The sequence below is a fragment of the Nyctibius grandis genome, chromosome 17 (genome assembly GCF_013368605.1).
Source record: "Nyctibius grandis isolate bNycGra1 chromosome 17, bNycGra1.pri, whole genome shotgun sequence".
Lineage (NCBI taxonomy): Eukaryota > Metazoa > Chordata > Aves > Nyctibiiformes > Nyctibiidae > Nyctibius > Nyctibius grandis.
Window position 1 is genome coordinate 7,856,097 of NC_090674.1, and position 16,819 is coordinate 7,872,915.

General features: G+C 51.0%; 3 protein-coding genes across 3 annotated transcripts; 1 reads left to right on the forward strand and 2 right to left on the reverse strand.

Annotated features, from left to right (window-relative positions):
- Positions 1-998: 998 nt before the first annotated feature.
- Positions 999-8,179, reverse strand: LOC137671507 (myo-inositol 2-dehydrogenase-like). Its single transcript, XM_068415103.1, has 9 exons — positions 7,935-8,179; positions 7,347-7,856; positions 6,316-6,386; positions 5,821-5,929; positions 4,923-5,053; positions 4,541-4,648; positions 3,471-3,589; positions 2,851-3,007; positions 999-2,461 (listed from the first exon to the last, which is right to left on the reverse strand). Exons 1-9 carry the CDS (start codon positions 8,177-8,179, stop codon positions 2,313-2,315), a joined length of 1,599 nt encoding a protein of 532 aa, XP_068271204.1. The 3' UTR covers positions 999-2,312.
- A 74-nt stretch (positions 8,180-8,253) lies between these two features.
- On the forward strand, positions 8,254-13,046 carry CCDC27 (coiled-coil domain containing 27). Its single transcript, XM_068415259.1, has 6 exons — positions 8,254-8,622; positions 9,405-9,535; positions 9,675-9,752; positions 10,014-10,226; positions 10,709-10,813; positions 10,933-13,046. Exons 1-6 carry the CDS (start codon positions 8,451-8,453, stop codon positions 11,098-11,100), a joined length of 867 nt encoding a protein of 288 aa, XP_068271360.1. The 5' UTR covers positions 8,254-8,450; the 3' UTR covers positions 11,101-13,046.
- LRRC47 (leucine rich repeat containing 47) lies at positions 11,440-16,815 on the reverse strand. The gene is made up of 7 exons (XM_068415253.1): positions 16,162-16,815; positions 15,636-16,082; positions 14,740-14,856; positions 13,880-13,995; positions 13,626-13,728; positions 13,119-13,208; positions 11,440-12,818 (listed from the first exon to the last, which is right to left on the reverse strand). The coding sequence occupies exons 1-7, from the start codon at positions 16,813-16,815 to the stop codon at positions 12,579-12,581; spliced, it is 1,767 nt and encodes a 588-aa protein (XP_068271354.1). The 3' UTR covers positions 11,440-12,578.
- Positions 16,816-16,819: the final 4 nt, after the last annotated feature.

The window sequence follows — 16,819 nt, forward strand, 5'->3', positions numbered from 1 at the left end:
AGGGAATCCGTGCAGAAACGACGCTGCCCAGCACCTTTCCCCTCCTGCATCTCCCCCCGGCACTGCCCTGCGATGGAGACCTCCCGAAGGCAGAGCTGCAACCAGCTCCCATCTGCCCCAGGCTGGGGAAGGAGCTGGGGGACCCTTGGCAAAGCCCTGGGCCTTCTAACCAGCAGAGCAGAAGAAGAACTCGAGTCCCACCGGGGATGCTCAGGGCTCGCCTCAGCGATGCGCCTTCTCCTCCCCACCCAAAGGGAAGATCACGGGGAAGACGAGCGTGAACTCTGCACGTGTAGCCCCGGGGCCCAGGTCCTCCCTTCGTCGTGGTGTCCAACGGTGGCTCCGAGCCCTCGGCGCGCAGGACGTGGCCTCCTCTCCCTCCGGCGATGGGCTCTGCCCTGCTCTGCCGCCCGGGGCGAGCGCCGTGTCCTCGAGGCCGTTACGCCCCTCGACAACACACCGAGGAGGAGCCCGGCTCCTCTGGCGCCCCTGAAACGTGAACCTCTGTCCTAAGATAACGGCTAATTAAAGCACTTCAATGCTTTAAAGGTTTTGAAACAATCCTTCACGTTTTCCATGTTAACTAAGGCTTCTTCCAGCAGTATGAACTGATACGCCCCAGCCATGGTATGAGTGGTATTTTTTGTAATGTTATCTTTGGAAAATGTGTTATTTTTATAGCTGTGGTTTGGGTTTTTTTTTTTGTAACACAATAAAAGCACATGTGGGAGCTCCCAGTGCCGCCTTCCATTCCCAGTTACATCCCACAGACGTCACATCTGCAGAGCCAGCCTTAAACCCCACCAAAACGAAGAGAAAACCACTTGCTATTAATAAATGGCTATGCTGGTTACATCCGGAGGCACACGTCTACTTCTTTATAGGTAAAACTACTTTTTTTTTTTCAATAAATGACTTGAAAATAGAGAATGAAATTGATAGCAATCTTTATCGTTAAGACACAGCTTTTCTGAGTTTGAAAAATGACACCATTAAAAACAATTTCCACAAGAGAATTGTCTTTAGTTATAAACGTCACAGCTATTTCTAATTTCAGTAATATATATTGCATACGTAGGAATTGGAAATTGATTGAACTAAAGAATCTTGCAAGAAGCGTCGTTTATAAACCGACACTCAAGGCAAGAACGTTATTTTAATACAATAAAAAAAGCTTTCAAAAAACCTTGAAAACTGGCATGTGAGAAATAGAGAACAGTCAAATCTATACATCTGCCACGAGCTCAACACAAGAATAAAAAGGTACAAAGAACCTGGTTTAAAAGCAGACTGGCCTGTGGTAGAAGGCACTAGATCTTTTTCTGTGGTGTATATTCCAAATCTGCTGGACTGTAAAAAAAAATACGATTAAAATCCGCAATCAGATGCCCTTCCTACACTCAAAGAACGTGATTATTAGTTCAGTTTTGCTACTAACATGTTACCATACAACATTTAAGCAAGGAGAACAGCAGCCTCCTGACAGCCACCGCGCCGCTGCCGCGAGCGATCCAGCCACCGCTCAGCCCGGGTGCCGAGTAACCCGCCCCGCACCCGCGCGCCTCGGCAGCGGACGCTGTGCAGGGCCCTGGGCAGATTCACAGGTGCATTCTGAAAACCCCTCTAATAACTCAGTGCTCATCAACAAAATGCCCCAGTGCGTTGCTCCTCCACGGAACAGCCTTAATTTATGGCCTCACCACGAAGCCTCTCACCTCTGTGCCGTCAGGACGGGCGGAGGTCTCCCTCCTTGCTCTTTCTTTTCCCCACCCCCTAAAGAAAATTAGACTGTAACTTCTTTTAAAAAAGATTTAGAAAACCCAGTAGAAACAACAAACAGAACAATAAATAGGAGGCCCGGAGGCGAGTCCAGCACAGAAGTCACGTTCCTGCGTATACTGACGGGAAATGAGCACGGACCAGAGGTGCTCCCGTATTGAGCGTCACGTCCTCTCGCTTGTGAAGCCGACAGGAAACCCACCCGCCTGCACCATCCCCGTCACGGCTGGTGGTGGTCTGCACCCCCTCACCCCAGCCTGAGGAGCGTTGGTCTTCTCCCAGAACTTCTCCAGGAGGAGAAGCTGCCTGGATGGAAGCGCCCAGAAGGTCCCGAGGGCTCTGGCTGACGCGCTAAGGAACACGCTCAGCCCAGCGCCGAGCGCTCCTGCTGCAGAAGCGCCTCCGTCTGCTGGGCGTTCCCGGCCGAAACGGCAAAACCACAAGTCTTATTTTCAGGTTACAGTGGAGACATCACTAGGCGGGAAGTCCTCGCTGTAGCCCAGCTTAACGGTTACCCTTCACCGCAGCGCGTCTCACATCGCCTCAGCCTTGATTGCAGACGAATCCACCGCTTTGCTGCGCAAGTCCACAGCGGATCCGTTTCTCCAGGACTGTTCAGCAGCTGCAGCGACCTGAATGGTCCAGAGAAACTGCTCTTTGGTTATCACGGGGGGTTCCTTGCCTGCAGGGACAGATGGAAGCACTGGATGAGACCCAGGCGATCGCCCGCTCTGCCTTTCGGCACACCGCCGCCCACCATGGATTCCCTCTTCAGCTCCCCGAGCTGCAGCCTCAAATTCTAAAAAGAAAGGTTCACCCCCTCTCCTTCCTGTCCTGTGACTAAAATCCTGTATTTTCATCAACGCAACCAGCAGAAGAGAAATATTTTCATCCCTTCGGGGCAGCCAGGACTCTAGATGAGGGTCTCCTTCCTGCCACATCTACTCATTTCTTTTGGGGATTTCAGACACAAACACCAGATTGCAATTGCTGTTGGAACAGCTTCCAAGGGACGTTTCACTGAAAGCAAATCCAAAGCAGCACCAGCCGTTAACACAAGCTTCATCCTACCTTTGAGGGTTCTCAGGAAGTGTCGGAAGAGCTCCCTGTGTGCATCTCTGTAGCGATCAGCTTGGGTCTGTGAATATATGGACACCGAGGTCCCATGCTCCGTAATCCCCAGGGGATTCTGGTTATCTACCCGTAACGCTCCTTGAGAGCCATGCACCTGTGGGAGGCAGCAAGCAGGAAAGAGAACAACAGTTGTAAGTTACTCATGCTTCAATCTTAAACCCCTGGCTAGGCTGTAGAAGCCCTGGTTTGTACAACCAAGCAAAAAAGCTTCTAAAATTAGGAGTTACAACCGACACAGCCCCTTGTACGGATCAGACATGGCAGAAAATACCAGGTACACATTGTAATACAGTGGCTTCCACTTATGTGATGCCTCCACTTTTTTTTTTCTCCACCTGAGCAAAGCTCCTTTTTTAAGTATTTAACAGATATTACTCCCCAACCCCAGCCCACACATCTGTTATAATCCATGACTTTAGGAATTTACGGACAATTTGTCTCTGAGTTTATACTTTTCTTCTCCTTTAATATCCTTAACTCTTGGCTTGCCTCACACCTAAAAACACCCCGGGAAGACAACAGAGTGCGACAGACCGGCCTGCCAAGGCAGAACGCACCTCCAGCCTCTGGTCGCAGCGCTTCGTGCAGTGCTGGCTGACGTCCAAAGTCACGATCGCCCCGCTGGGAAACTTCATGCTGACCGCTACAGTGTCCGCGTCCTTCAAACTCGCCATATCTGGGTGACACAAAGGCACTCGCTCACACCAGGGGCAGCAAGTACTGCGGCTACAAAGTGCTGCTCTTCCCTTACGAGGTGACCCTGGCTCTGCAGCACCTTCGAAGGGAAGCAGTAGTGACAGCAAAGCGCTTTCTGCAGCGCGCACCTGGTCTACCTTCAGTGGCACCTCTGATGGGGAACAAGCAGCTCTGCAGAAACACACCGCCCCTGCCCAGCCCGTAGCTCTCCCTACAGGCTTCCCCTTCTGCTTCCAAACACATTTGCCTTTGCAGCTTTTCACAGCCAAGATCAGGCAACTTCCAGCACGCAGCTACAACGAGGCAGACGGTACAAAATCCTCCCTGGGGCATTTTGTTTGTTGCATCTCAATGCTTTGCCATAGATTATACCATTGCATGCTGCACCTTCTAATGACAGCCAGTCAAGGTTGGCAGCAGCTGCAATTATCTTAATTAAAACTTTGCATTTCCAGTTAAAAAATGGCAGCTTCCAGTTTTATGGTTAGTTTAAGTCTGGTAACCCATCAGCTTGACACAATCCTCAGTAAATTCACATCTTTAGCTGTGCTGAGATCAACAGGAAAGCGCCAGAGAAAGCAAAGAACTGGAGAAGACTGCACTGACATCCTTGTTACGCACAGAGCTTTGCTCATTATTTTCTGCACTCTGGTTTTCTAATGGCAAACGTGGTAACTCTCACGTTCAGTGATGCCTCTGCAGCAACCGCTTCGCATCAGCACGTTATTGACAACATTCAGAAATCATCACTACAACATGTCTACAACAGCTCCTGGAGACACTCGCCTTGTATTTCACTAGACTATTTTTTCAACAGTTCTATGATGGAACAATTATGTCATGGCTACTGTGCTCTCACGCACTCTTTCTTCCCAGTTTTAGGGCTGAAATCCAGATTTACACAATAAACTACCAAAAGGTTTATTCTTACCTGCACAGAACGCATGCCCCAGTGAAAATATTGTATCTGGTGCTCTCTCTCCCAACAACAAGCTGATAACATCTATATCGTGCACAGCAGCATTGTAAAAAATTCCACCTGGAAGAAGCAAAACTGGGCATTAAGGTCTCCACATGTAAACCCACAGCCAATGCACAGTTCTGAACCGCACTGAGATCGGTATAAAAAGCCCCTTACACCGAAGAAACTAACACTGAAAGCAAAGAAAAATGCAACAAAAATAAGAATTGGTAAAGAAAATGCTCCTCAGAAGAAAACCCATGCACAAACACGGGGACTTTCCACCAGAACACCAGGCAAGCCACATTTCCACGCCTTTGAGGACAAACTTTCAGAGGCAGCTGCTCAGTACCTGCCGTTCTCAGGAAGCTCAGGGCCGCTGCTGGGTAGATGCTGCTGATGGCCGATATCCGGTGGATCCTCCCCAGCGCCCGGCTGCCGCGGACCTTCTTGTACAGGAACTGCAGCGCCGGGTCAAAGCGCCTTCGGAGAGAAACAAGGGATGTGGCACAGCGCTGGGGAGAGGAGGAGTGCACCGGGCCGCCGTCACCGCTGCGGCGACACCGACCTCCCCGGACAGACGGGGTCAGACCCAGCTTTCTAAGTTCAGCCACTTATTACGTATGAATTTTGCTTCCAGTGTTATGAAAATATATTCAAATTTTACAAGAGGAGCCTTTTCCCCTGCTATTGTAAAGAGCGCAGCTAATTCACTGCCGCCTTCCAGTGTCATTTCTAGTTTGCTGCAATAAAGCTGTCAAACAGGGAAAAAAGGACAGCTACCCTCAGATCCAGAAAAAGCACAACCCACGTGGGCAGAACTTTCATAGGGAAGTCTAATAGATGAGCAAAAAGTCGTACATGAGTCGTACTAGACCGAAGAGGGCTGCAAACTAAATGCTTCCCAACAGAGCAGCGAGGAGCAGAGCTCAGTAGCTGCACGCTTCACAAAACCACCGACCTGCCTGACCTGGTGGCTGTACATGCATGAAAAACCACGAGCAAAAAAGGTCCTAAAACCACACACCAAGAAACCGCCTCGGAGAATGGCACAGCACCGTCAGAACATCTCCTCCATTTTATCTCCATTAAGCATAAAGAATTAATCCAATCCAGTTAACTCCCAGATGAACAACGTTAACAAGCAGCAGCGAAACTAAGCTTATTTGAGGAAAGTCTGAGGAATCAGTGCTGCTTTCAGACACTTGCTTCTTACGAAGTATAAATCACAAGAAAAATGCTGCTCTTACTTGTAGAATCCACACACCAATGGTCTTCCACATCTGTCGGCTTCATCGAAACAAGCCTCTGCCGTCTGCCTGTCGAAACTGGGCAGCCTCTCGCAAAACACGCCTTTTCCTGGGCAAAATGGCACAGATCACAGGATTAAAGCAGGACAAACAAAACATTTTCATCTTGCAACAGCACATCCATGTCACTACATTCCAGAAAACAGGTTTCATGAAGCTGAAGCATAGTTTTTTTTTGTTGATGCTACTAACTCCCTTTTGGCCTCCAGCAGTGCTTTGACTAGCCAGGCACAGACCCCAAGAAGTGTGACTGTTTTGACAGCTTCCCTTTGAGCCCTACTGGTACTTCTAGGACTAGACACCCCGCATGGCCATACTGGGACCAGCAAACCCCACTGGTACTAAGGCATTAACATCAGTGTCATTAGTGGACTCATTTCTCTAATTATGCTACTGACTACAGATAGAAGCTGAATTTGCAGCCGTTCCTCTCACCCGCTCGCAAAGCGTCTATTACAATCTCAGAGGCTTCTCCAGGTGGTGAACAAACAATGGCTCCAGAGACTCTGCGGAAGGGAAAAGAAAGATCTGCAGTGAAGACAAGGCTTTTACTAGAACGAGCAATGCTCAAATGCTCCTTTCTGTTACCGTTATTTTTACGACAGCCGCCTTAAACTTTGAGGAAGAGTTTAAAAAAAGACGTAAAACCCCCATTGCTCTGGAAGAGCAAGTTATGTTATAAAAGGAACTCGGTACCTGCTTGCAAGGATGAAATGCAGGATGACATACATAGGTTAAAACTACACGTGGGATTGCATTGCTCTTCCTGCATCTTAAAGGAGAAAGCCTTTTAAAGGAGTTAAATCCTGCTAGTTAACAGATACAGTGAAATTGGAAAGTATTTATGTGGCAGAGCTGCTGAACAAGTGCTCAGTACATCTCATTACCACTCTTTAGTTTCTAATATCAAATCCATCTTTGCAAAAGTGAAAGGCAGAGCTTTTATTTAAAATATCAATTTGAGAACTGACTGTAACCACTAGATGTTACTTGTTCAGTGCAGCTGTAAAACAGAATGCCACAATCTGTCCTAGTGACAGCAATCCTTACTCATCTCAGTTTCAAAAGAGCCACCAAAGCCAGCCAGCTGCTCTGAGGCAGAGAAACTGGTAGGCAGCAGGAAATCATGTCATTTACTGCTCTATGAGAATGGAGGAAAATATATATTTTTATACTTCTTAACAAAACTGCCTGCAACTAAACTCCTCTGAGTTTCCATCGATTCTAGGCACGAGTCAAGCTTCTCAGGGACTTCTGGAGCATCTATGGGGAGGTGACATACTCTACGTAAAGCTTAGCCTGTAACAGCCCCTCGGTCTTGCTCCGATCCCATACGTGGGGCCGGACGAGCAAGGTCTGGGTCTGTTACGGCACAGCGGCGCTCTCCAGAGAAGGGAAGCCAAGCCTCGTGCAGAAACACTGGCTGCAGGGAAGAGGCACGCACGGGAGCCAGCAGTGGCCAGTACCGCTGATCGTTGAGCGCGACATCAGCGTCCCGCTGCCGCAGCACCCTGGTGCCAGCCAGGAACTCGGCGCCGAAGGCGCGCTCCACCTCCTCCAGCTGATCCTCCACGACGTAAAGCAAGCAGCAGCCGCTCTCCTCCATCAGGCTTTGAAACAAGGCTTTGTTAACGAGCCCAACGCCGAAGAGGGCGAGGCCGATGGTGGGCGCGGGGCCGTCGGAGGCCTCGGGCGCAGCCCCGCTCTGGCCGGCCTGCTTCGAGGGGGCAGGCGCCATCCTCGCGTGGAAGGGGCGGCTGGTGGAGGTGGAGGGCGTCGGGTCTTCCCTGGGGACGGCCACGCTTGTGGGGGAGCTGGCGGTGACGGGGTAGAGGGGAACCAGCGGCTTGTGGCAGGAGGGCGGCGAGGGGACCATGGCGCTGGTGCCGGCGGCGAGGATGAAGGAGGGCTGGGAGAGCAGCGAGGGCGCGTCGAGCTGCAGGGGCAGGCCGGTGCCGACGTCTGGACCTGCAGAGCTGGGCGAGACAGAGGAGGGGCTGCGTGAGCCTCCGCTCTCCCCCGCCGAGCGAGGGGCCCCCGCGCCGGGCACTCACAGGAGCAGCGGGGCGCGCAGGCCGTGCTGGCGGAGCAGGCGGCGGTTGCGGTAGTGGCGGCCGGAGGAGAGGTGCTCGAGGATGCGGTCGCGGCGCACCCGCATGGGCAGCTGGCAGGAGGTGCAGTACAGCGTCTCCACCACGGCCGCCTCCCCCGCCGCGCCGCGCTGCAGCAGGTGCCGCTTCACCGCCAGCTCCGAGAACTCGGCCGCGTAGTCGTGCAGCGTCTTCTTCTTCCGCCCCATGGCGGCGGCGCGGCCCGGCCCGGAAGCGGAAGGCGCGGCCCCGCCGCCGTTGCCCGGCAGCCGGGAGCGGCGGGGGCTGCGCGGCGCTGCCCCGGGACAGCCCCGGCTCCCGTGCCCCCCTCCTGCAGGCAGCCGCGGCGCTGGGCCCGACAACGCCGGGACAGGGGACGAACCGCCCGCCCGGGCACCGGGACCGACGCGGCCGCCTCCGCCCCGGCTCTGAACCCACCTCTCGCCAGGCGGGGGTCCTCACCCCTCCGACAGCGCGGGGATGGAGGAGAGCTCAGGCCAAGCAGCCCCCGATGCAGCTGTCAGCGACGCGGATGCTTGCGAGGTCTTGCAGGAGCAGGCGCAGGTGGCAAAGCTCACCGAGACCCAGGAAGACGAGCGAGAGCTCCGTGAGGAGCTGCAGAAGGCAAAGGATGACTATAGCATGGCCACAGGTACCTGGGGATGACCACGGTGTGGCCACAGGTACCTGGGGGTGACCACAGGTACCTGGCGATGACCACAGCGTGGCCACAGGTACCCGGGGATGACCACGGTGTGGCCACAGGTACCTGGGGGTGACCACAGGTACCTGGGGACAACCACGGCGTGGCCACAGGTATCTGGGGGTGACCACACGTACCTGGGGACGACCACAGGTACCTGGGGATGACCACAGGTACCTGGGGATGACCACGGCATGGCCACAGGTACCCGGGGATGACCACGGCGTGGCCACAGGTACCCGGGGAAAGCATCCAGAAAACACAGCTATCCTCAAGCGATTCCACTCCGTTTACCTAGAGAACATTCTAGGTCAGGTTCTCATGAACGCAAAAACCTCCCGCTTTGGAGCGCTGCTTACAGAGTGAGGCTGAAATGCCACTTGTTTTGAAACCCCTTTCTCTCTCCCCTTGGAAGTGAAGTGCAGAAGCAAGCCCTGAGCAGTGTTCTGGGGCGCCCAGTAGCATTTCAGCACTCTGGCAAACCTGTGCTTGTGTTACCAGCTCCGAGTAGCTCCTACCTCACGCAATGAAATTAGTTAGATTAATATATATCACAGCAAAGTACTAGAAAACGCGTTATCAACCAGTGTCACTGTGGCCGTAGCATTAACTTCACCCACGGTACCTGGACGGTTACAACAGCAGCTCTGCTTATGCTGACCTGAAAAAAGGAGCCATGAAGCTTTTGGCAGGGATTGGGTTTGCTTAACAGCAGTACTCCAACTTTACAGGTGCCATCTCTTCCTTGCAAAGACAGCTGGAGATCCAAGAATCCCAGCTTCGGAGAACCAAATCTGAAAATGAAACGCTCCAAAAGAAGCTCAGCGAGCGAGAAGATCAGCTACAAGCCATGTCTACCAAGGTACCGCCCTGAGGGCACAGGGGCCATTTAGGAGAGCTGGCAGCGGGGAATTCGGGCTTTATGCCACAGTTCCCTTTCTTCTAGACACGAGGTGCACCTGTGAACTGCAAAACTGAAGTGTAAAATATTTTCTCTTAAGCTTTGCAGTCTGAGAGAAGAAGGGAAAGATGAAGAAATGATGGTGATGATAGAGAAGGAGAACAGCAGTCTTCAACAGGTAAATTCCGTGCAAAGCCACTATAAGAAATTCTTGTAGTGGCTGAGTTTCAGGCTTGGGGGAGTTTGCCACTTAAAAAAACCTACTCAATGCAGTTTTAGAGAAAATGCCAAGTAATACCAGTTACCAGTACTGGCAAGGCTGTTAGTTTGTACTCTGCCCAGGAAACAAAAGCAGCGTTTGGACCAGACTCTGGGAAGATGTGGCCAAGCCTCTCACTTTCTTCCTCACAATAACAGCTTGATTTATGTATCTCCTCAGGTTGTTACAGAACAAGAATCCAAACTGGCTGAGCAGAACAAGCTGATCAGTGAGCTCCAGGGGACAGTCAGCCAGCTACAGGCAGAGGTTCTGACCAGCCGCTACCACATCCACAAGCAGCAGCGGGCCCAAGAGGCGATCCAGAGCCAAGCTGAGACACTGGAGCACAGGGAGCTGCAAACTAGAGTGGCACTCGAATGCATCACCAGCAGAGTAAGTGCAGCCTCCTTCACTTCAGAGCCCTACCTCCCTCTTGGGAAACACTTCAACCATTTCAAGCAGAGAATCTGAAAGCTTAGGGACATTCTTGGGCAGAAGCACAGTGGGAGATGCACCAGAGCACTGCAGTCCTTTGCTCTTGGGGCCCAGCTTCCCTTTGTAGCCACGGGGCCAGAGAAGCAGGAAACAGTCCATTTGCTTCCCAGCTTTTTAGCATGCAGCTCTTACGTCACTTACAAAGCAAACAGGCCTCAAATACCAGAAGCCCTTGAGAAACTTGAGTTCAGAACAGTTACATCACCAGATTTCTAATATCCTTCCAGATTCAAAGTCACAGGTAAACAGACTTTCACATAAACAGACTTTCCAGTTCATCATTCACTAGTACTTTGTCCAAGTCTGACAGCACAGTCTCTGTAAATCCATGCAAATGCCAAAGACTAAACACACCTATTTCTTTCCTCTTTTATCAAAAGTTCGAAAGATATCGAAGCAAAATAATTCAGGCTACGTTCAGCACGGCAGGCAGCAAGCCTCCCCAGGCAGAGCTCACGGATGAGGAGGTGCTGGAGGCAATGCAGGTACGTGGCTCTTTCGACCTCTGCTTCCAGCAGCTGGCAAGGGACTGATAAGAGACCACTCTGCAGTACTGCTCTCCACCTAACGCTTCCCCACCCCTTTACACTTCCTTAATTTTCAGAAAATAATTAACGAACGGATGGAGTTCTATCAGATGCTGAAACAGAAAGGCGTCAAGGTCCCCCCGCTCTACGGCACCGACCTATCTATTTCATTGCCTACCAGCGCTAAGGGAAGGAGAAAGAGTCCCGCAAGGTTGCATCTTTTAACGCCTGAAAAGCAGCCCTAACGGCCGAGGCAGAATTCATCACCAACGTCAGGCTCCTCTTCCTTGCTTTTCAGATAGTGACTTACTAACAAATTAAACTCATTTTACTAAAATCAGGTTCTGCGGGAATACCTAACTCAAACTGTTTCAGCTGACTCAGAGCACAATTCACTGTAAATCGTTGGTCTGTAGAAACACTTGACTTCACAGGGAAGCCTGAAGCACGAAGGACTGCTTGGCTGCAAGCAGCTCGAAAGCACTACACTAACTTTTTTGCAGTATGCAATAGCTGCTTTGGCAAGTTTGTATGGTTACATGACTGGAAAGTTCACCAGTGCCAAAACAAGTCACAGTGACATATGACGGCAAGAACTGTTTTATTTTTCCATTCAATATGCAAGTCCCAACACGTGGACATATTTGACACGGTATCTGGAAGTTCAGTTAGAGCTCTGTATCATTTTTAACAGAAAAAAGTCAACCTGTAGGTCACCCTAGCTTATGGAGAGGTCTGCATTCATACAGGCAGTAGCCCGGATGTAAAAGTCACCCACAGACGGAAAAAATTAGACCCACTCAAACTACCTGTATGTCAGAGGGTGTCCCCAACACTCTTCATGTGACAGAAAGCTCCAGGAGGGTCACGCTGGGCCAGAGTGCTTTTATTCTGGGGACACAGGGAGCTTTAGTAGTGTCGATGTAAGGCAGCATTAGCCCTCTGAACAGAACTGAACTTCATGGGCAAGAATAAATTCAGTGCTCAACCAACAGTAACTCAACAGGTACACAGCAAGGTCACTACAACTGGCATTTCCACAAGAAGGGCTGATGGCTCTAAAATGTACTGGGACACGCAAACCCCGGCAGTCAGTTCTGACTTGCAAAATGGAAGCTGTGTTAATGTCTGAACACAGAAACCGTCCCTTTCAAACTCATTCCTCAAGTTCTGACAGCAATTAAATTTTCACGATTACTCCAGATAGAACAACAAAATTACGCAGAATGAGACGTTAGCGAAGTAGTTTTGCATCCTGTCTGCAGAACTGGTACACAGCACCTGACTTCATTTCACTGCTGTCACCCGCTGGATTTCTCAGTTTAGCTGCCAAAATAATAATCCAGCTGAAACAGACCAGGAAGAAATAGTGACCTTGCAGGAAAACATGACTGCGCTCATTTTATAAATGCTAAGATGTCGTGATGATTTTCTCTACCAGTTAACACATTCTGACTTCCAACACCTTCTCTGCCTTTAACTTCACATTTGAAGATGCTGTTATCTCCACCTAGTCAGAATACTGATGACGTTCTACTACGGCTGAAAGAACGCAACGCTCCTTGCCGTAGCTTGATCAAACTGGAGTTTTTACATACCCAGGCAGGATGAACTGTAGCTTTTCTTTAAAAAACCCACACCACCTCACTGCATACAAGTTGCATTGTTGAATATGGAAAAAAAAAAATAGAAAATGGAATAACTTTCTTAGCTTTGCTAGCTGCTAACGTACTACAGTCAGAAGAGAGGAAACTGTGGTTAGGTCAGTTTTTGAAGGATAAAGTACTTTCAAGTTCCCATCTGTGTCCACCACTCGAACCTGCTCCACCAGCAACGGAAAATTCATGGGCTGTACGTTTTGGCTGGGGTTCAAATTCACAGGTCCACAGAGAGCATCAGATTCGTTATCTGAGCCTGAGTCTTCCTTATTTTCCAAGGTAAATCTGTTCAGTTCTGCAATTTTCTGTTAAAAAGCAAAATACAGAAAACAAGATTAATTCTGCTGAAAGTCAAACCATAAATTTCCAATTGTGGTAACACGTTATTTACCCTGGTGAGTTTTGAGGTCTGCCAGTTAGTCAGGATACAAAGATATAAAAACCTCTTGCAATACAGCAAGAATGGAAGAGTAAGTGAAGGAAAGGGAATAATAATACTATTAAAATAAAAATCAACTGTATTCTTCTCAATACATGTGAGCAATTAAACATTTCACTGAGAAGCACACCAAGAACAGACAGGATTATTTTACTGAACGTCTTACCAGAATTAGTGTGTCCATGACGTCTTTGCATATCTGTAAACTGGTATTGCTTGTCACTTCCAGAAATAGATCACGGGTGTCTTTTCTAATCTGTAACAATTTCACAGGTAAAGCAAGTAAGGAATGAGAGCACACTCACCCCCAGTCACTTGGCAACATTTCAATACACAAACTGAATGAAAGGCTTTCATTCAGTTCAGCCAGAGGCAAAGTACTGCCATTCCTTACAAGTCAAAAAACATACTCCTGCCCTTCAATAAAGCCATCTCTGCAAAGGCAGACTGGTGCCTTTGGAACAGCTTGCCAGAGCTTTACAGATTTACAAAGGTAAAAATATAACTCCAAGATCCATCTCAATATGACAATCTAGGAGAGAAGATTTATATTTGGAACGCAATCACAAGTTTCACAGAACTGCGCGTATCTTTGAATCTGGAGTTAGATATCTCTCAGGAGAACGAAACACTGTTTAATTCTGATTAATGTATTCCCACTAACAGAGAGTACCTTTGTTTTCTCACTATTGGTTATTGGTGGGAAAGAAATCACAGTGCCTTCGGCATCCACAAGACACGGGTAGTTATCTTTGCCATCCAGTAACTGGAGATACCTGCCAAGAAAAACAAAGAAACAAGAAGTGACCAACTGAAACAGCAGCTGAAGAATACATTCCAGCACATTTTCTTTCAGTGCTGCTTTTCCAGACAAGTATGAGTTACCAAAATTCACACAAAGAAAAAACAAGAGATCAGGACACTGACTTGTGCAACCCAGAAACATTCTGACGCTTCTTCTGTTTCCTCTGCTCCTCAGCTTCTAACTGCAGCTGACGGAGAAGATCCTTTGCCTTGATCTCCTTTCGACCCAGAGGCATTATCTACAGCACACAAGAAAAACATTTGAGTTTAAGAGTGACTCAGACACTGGGGTTATTAGAACTCTCCCGTAAGCAAGTCAATAATTAAACCCGTATTTCTGTATGCCGTCATTCCTAAGTTCCTATTCAGTTCGGTCCTTCAGCGAGATGGGCTCTGGAGGCAGGATACTAACGGACACACTGAAATGGGCCTAAATAAATTATGACGAATTCCAAGTATCATTTTTATATTCTAGATTGAAGTTACAAGTACAGTCTAAGAGCTCGTCACACAACTGTACTGCAGGCTTTTTTTCTTGTTTTCCCTTCTTTGAAAGCAGCAACATAAACAAGCCAAGACTAGGTAAATGAACAGAACCTGACCTGATTTTGATTAGGTTACCCTGAAGGCTGCTGCCATTCGAGGTGCACTCATAAGACTGAGCACCTGCCTTGCTGTGCAACACTCCAGGCACATCCTAACATATACAGACCTCCAGGGAACATTAAGGTGGTAACACCACAACACAGGAGAAAGGACCAACACTGGAACACCAACACCTCAGTCACCCTAAGCAGAGGCACACATTAAACAAGATCAGAATGTTTTTAGAGGGGAAAAAAAAGTCTACGTCTGCTTTCCCTGATTATTAAAGTTCCTGGAATTTGTTTTCTAGGATCTACGGGGTAAGAAAAAAAATCTTTCCAATTCCAGAAAACAAAAGGGAAAAAAGTGGAAAGGCCCACCGATGCCACTGGCCCTACCTTCAGCTCATCAGGAGGCTGAACATCATATATCAGAGGACCTTTGATCAACTGCAAGTCGTGGGTGGCAATCGTGGCTGCTGTCCGCTTCTCACACATGTCTTCGTGCAGTTTAGTCTAAAACAAAGAATGTCATCAAAATATATCAAAGACATCAACATGGTTTATTCCTCCTAGGGTTCAGCATTGTCATGTATTAATGTTAGCAGCATTATCAGCCAGTTGAGTAACCCTTTAGCATTAAATGGAGCCCTTCTCTTCATCTGTGAAACAAGTTTATCTGAATTACAACCCAAACATAAAGACAGTGAAGCACAGCACATGACATGTCTCTCAACTGGGAGATAAACAGTTTTAAATCAGAAAACAATCACAAATACACAAGTCTCATAACCTGAAAGAAGCTAACACCTGCCGTCTAAAGGACAGGCGAGCAGCATAGCAGGTGAAAGCCTGCAGTTAAGACACCTCGGTTGGAAGGTTAGGCATGCAAGACAGTTTTAGCACAGATTAGGAAACCTGGAGCCGAACCAGGGCACTTCTAATGTGGACACGGGTTTATCATTAGTTCCCAACAGGTTCCACAGCAGTAACAAGCTGTTGTTACAGAGACAACGCAAACGCGCGTCCCTTCATCGCCCTCTCATGGCAACATCTGAGCTCCCATTAGGTTCTGCAGGAAAACCAGTTTGGCTTATTACAGAGTGGCTAGGTGGCATGCCGCTGGCAGAGGCCACGCCGCACTGCCACCCCACACACCCTCGCCACCTCCTAGGTGAAGAGCTCGCCCTCAGTTTCAGAAACTTATCTGCAAGAAGGAGTCTAGAACGGTCCATTTCCAACGCTCCTGGAAACGTTCCCATTGCCAACGAGTAACACAAGACGGCAGCAGTTACCTGCATGGACAGGAACCTCTTCAGAGCGTTTCCCGGCTTTAAGTTCACTCCCTTCAGCACGCAGCACACAATGAAGGGCCGAACATCTCTGACGCCCGCGCTCGCCTTGACCACCAAGGGCACTGGGTTTTCGGAGATGTGCAGGACCTTCACCAGCAGCTTGCTCGCCTCTTCCAGCTCGTCCTGCTCCCCGTCCCCACCGTCCTTCTTCTGCTGCTTCTCCCTCTTCTTCTTCCTGGCCTCCTCTCTGGTGCTCTCAGCCTTCCCCTTCCCGCGGCCCCCGGCCCGCAGGTACTCCAGGATGGCCTTTGTCTGGCAGCCGTTGACCATCTTCTCCAGCCGCTTGTCCTTCAGCTGGTTGCCCCTGAAGTTGGCCTCCTTCAGCCGGGGGCAGTCGGCCAGCGCGGCGGGCAGCTCCCTCAGCTGGTTGTTGGCCACGTCCAGGCTCTGGAAGAGACAAGACAGGGCGGTCAGCGGCGGCGGAGGGGACCCGGGCCGGAGCGGGGGCCGCGGGCCCGCTTCCCACCTTGAGGGCCGGTAGGGCCGCGATGTCGGCGCCCAGCTCCGCCACCTCGTTGTCGGCCGCCTCCAGGCGGCTGAGGAGCGGGAAGGGCCCGCCGGGGACGGCACCGGCGGGGGGCAGCAGCCCGCCGGGCAGCGCCCGCAGCCGGTTACCGGAGAGCAGCAGCGCCTGAAGCTGCGGCGCGGCGCGGGCCAGCCCCGGGCCCAGCTCCCGCAGCCGGTTCCCGCTCAGGTTGAGGCTGCGCAGCTGCGGGAAGGCCGGGGCTGCCGCGGGGGCTGCCGCCGGCTCCGCGCCCGCCGCCCCGCCCAGCGCAGCGGGCAGCGCCTCCAGGCCGTTGCCGGAGAGGTCGAGGAGGCGGAGGGCCGGCAGCGGCCCGCCCAGCCCCGCGCCCAGCCCCGCGGGGCCCAGCGCGTTGCCGCGCAGCACCAGCGTGTGCAGGGCGGGCAGGGCGGCGGCCAGCCCCGGGCCCAGCTCCCGCAGCGCCGCGCACCCGCTCAGCTCCAGCGACTGCAGCAGCGGCAGCGCCAGCAGCGCGCCCGGCAGCCGCCCTCCGCCCGCCGCCACCCGCTCCGCCACCGCCGCCCCGGCCAGCGCCAGCTCCCGCCGCCGCTCCCGCGCCGCCGCCTCCAGCTCCGGCCAGGCCGCTGCCGCCGCCATGGCG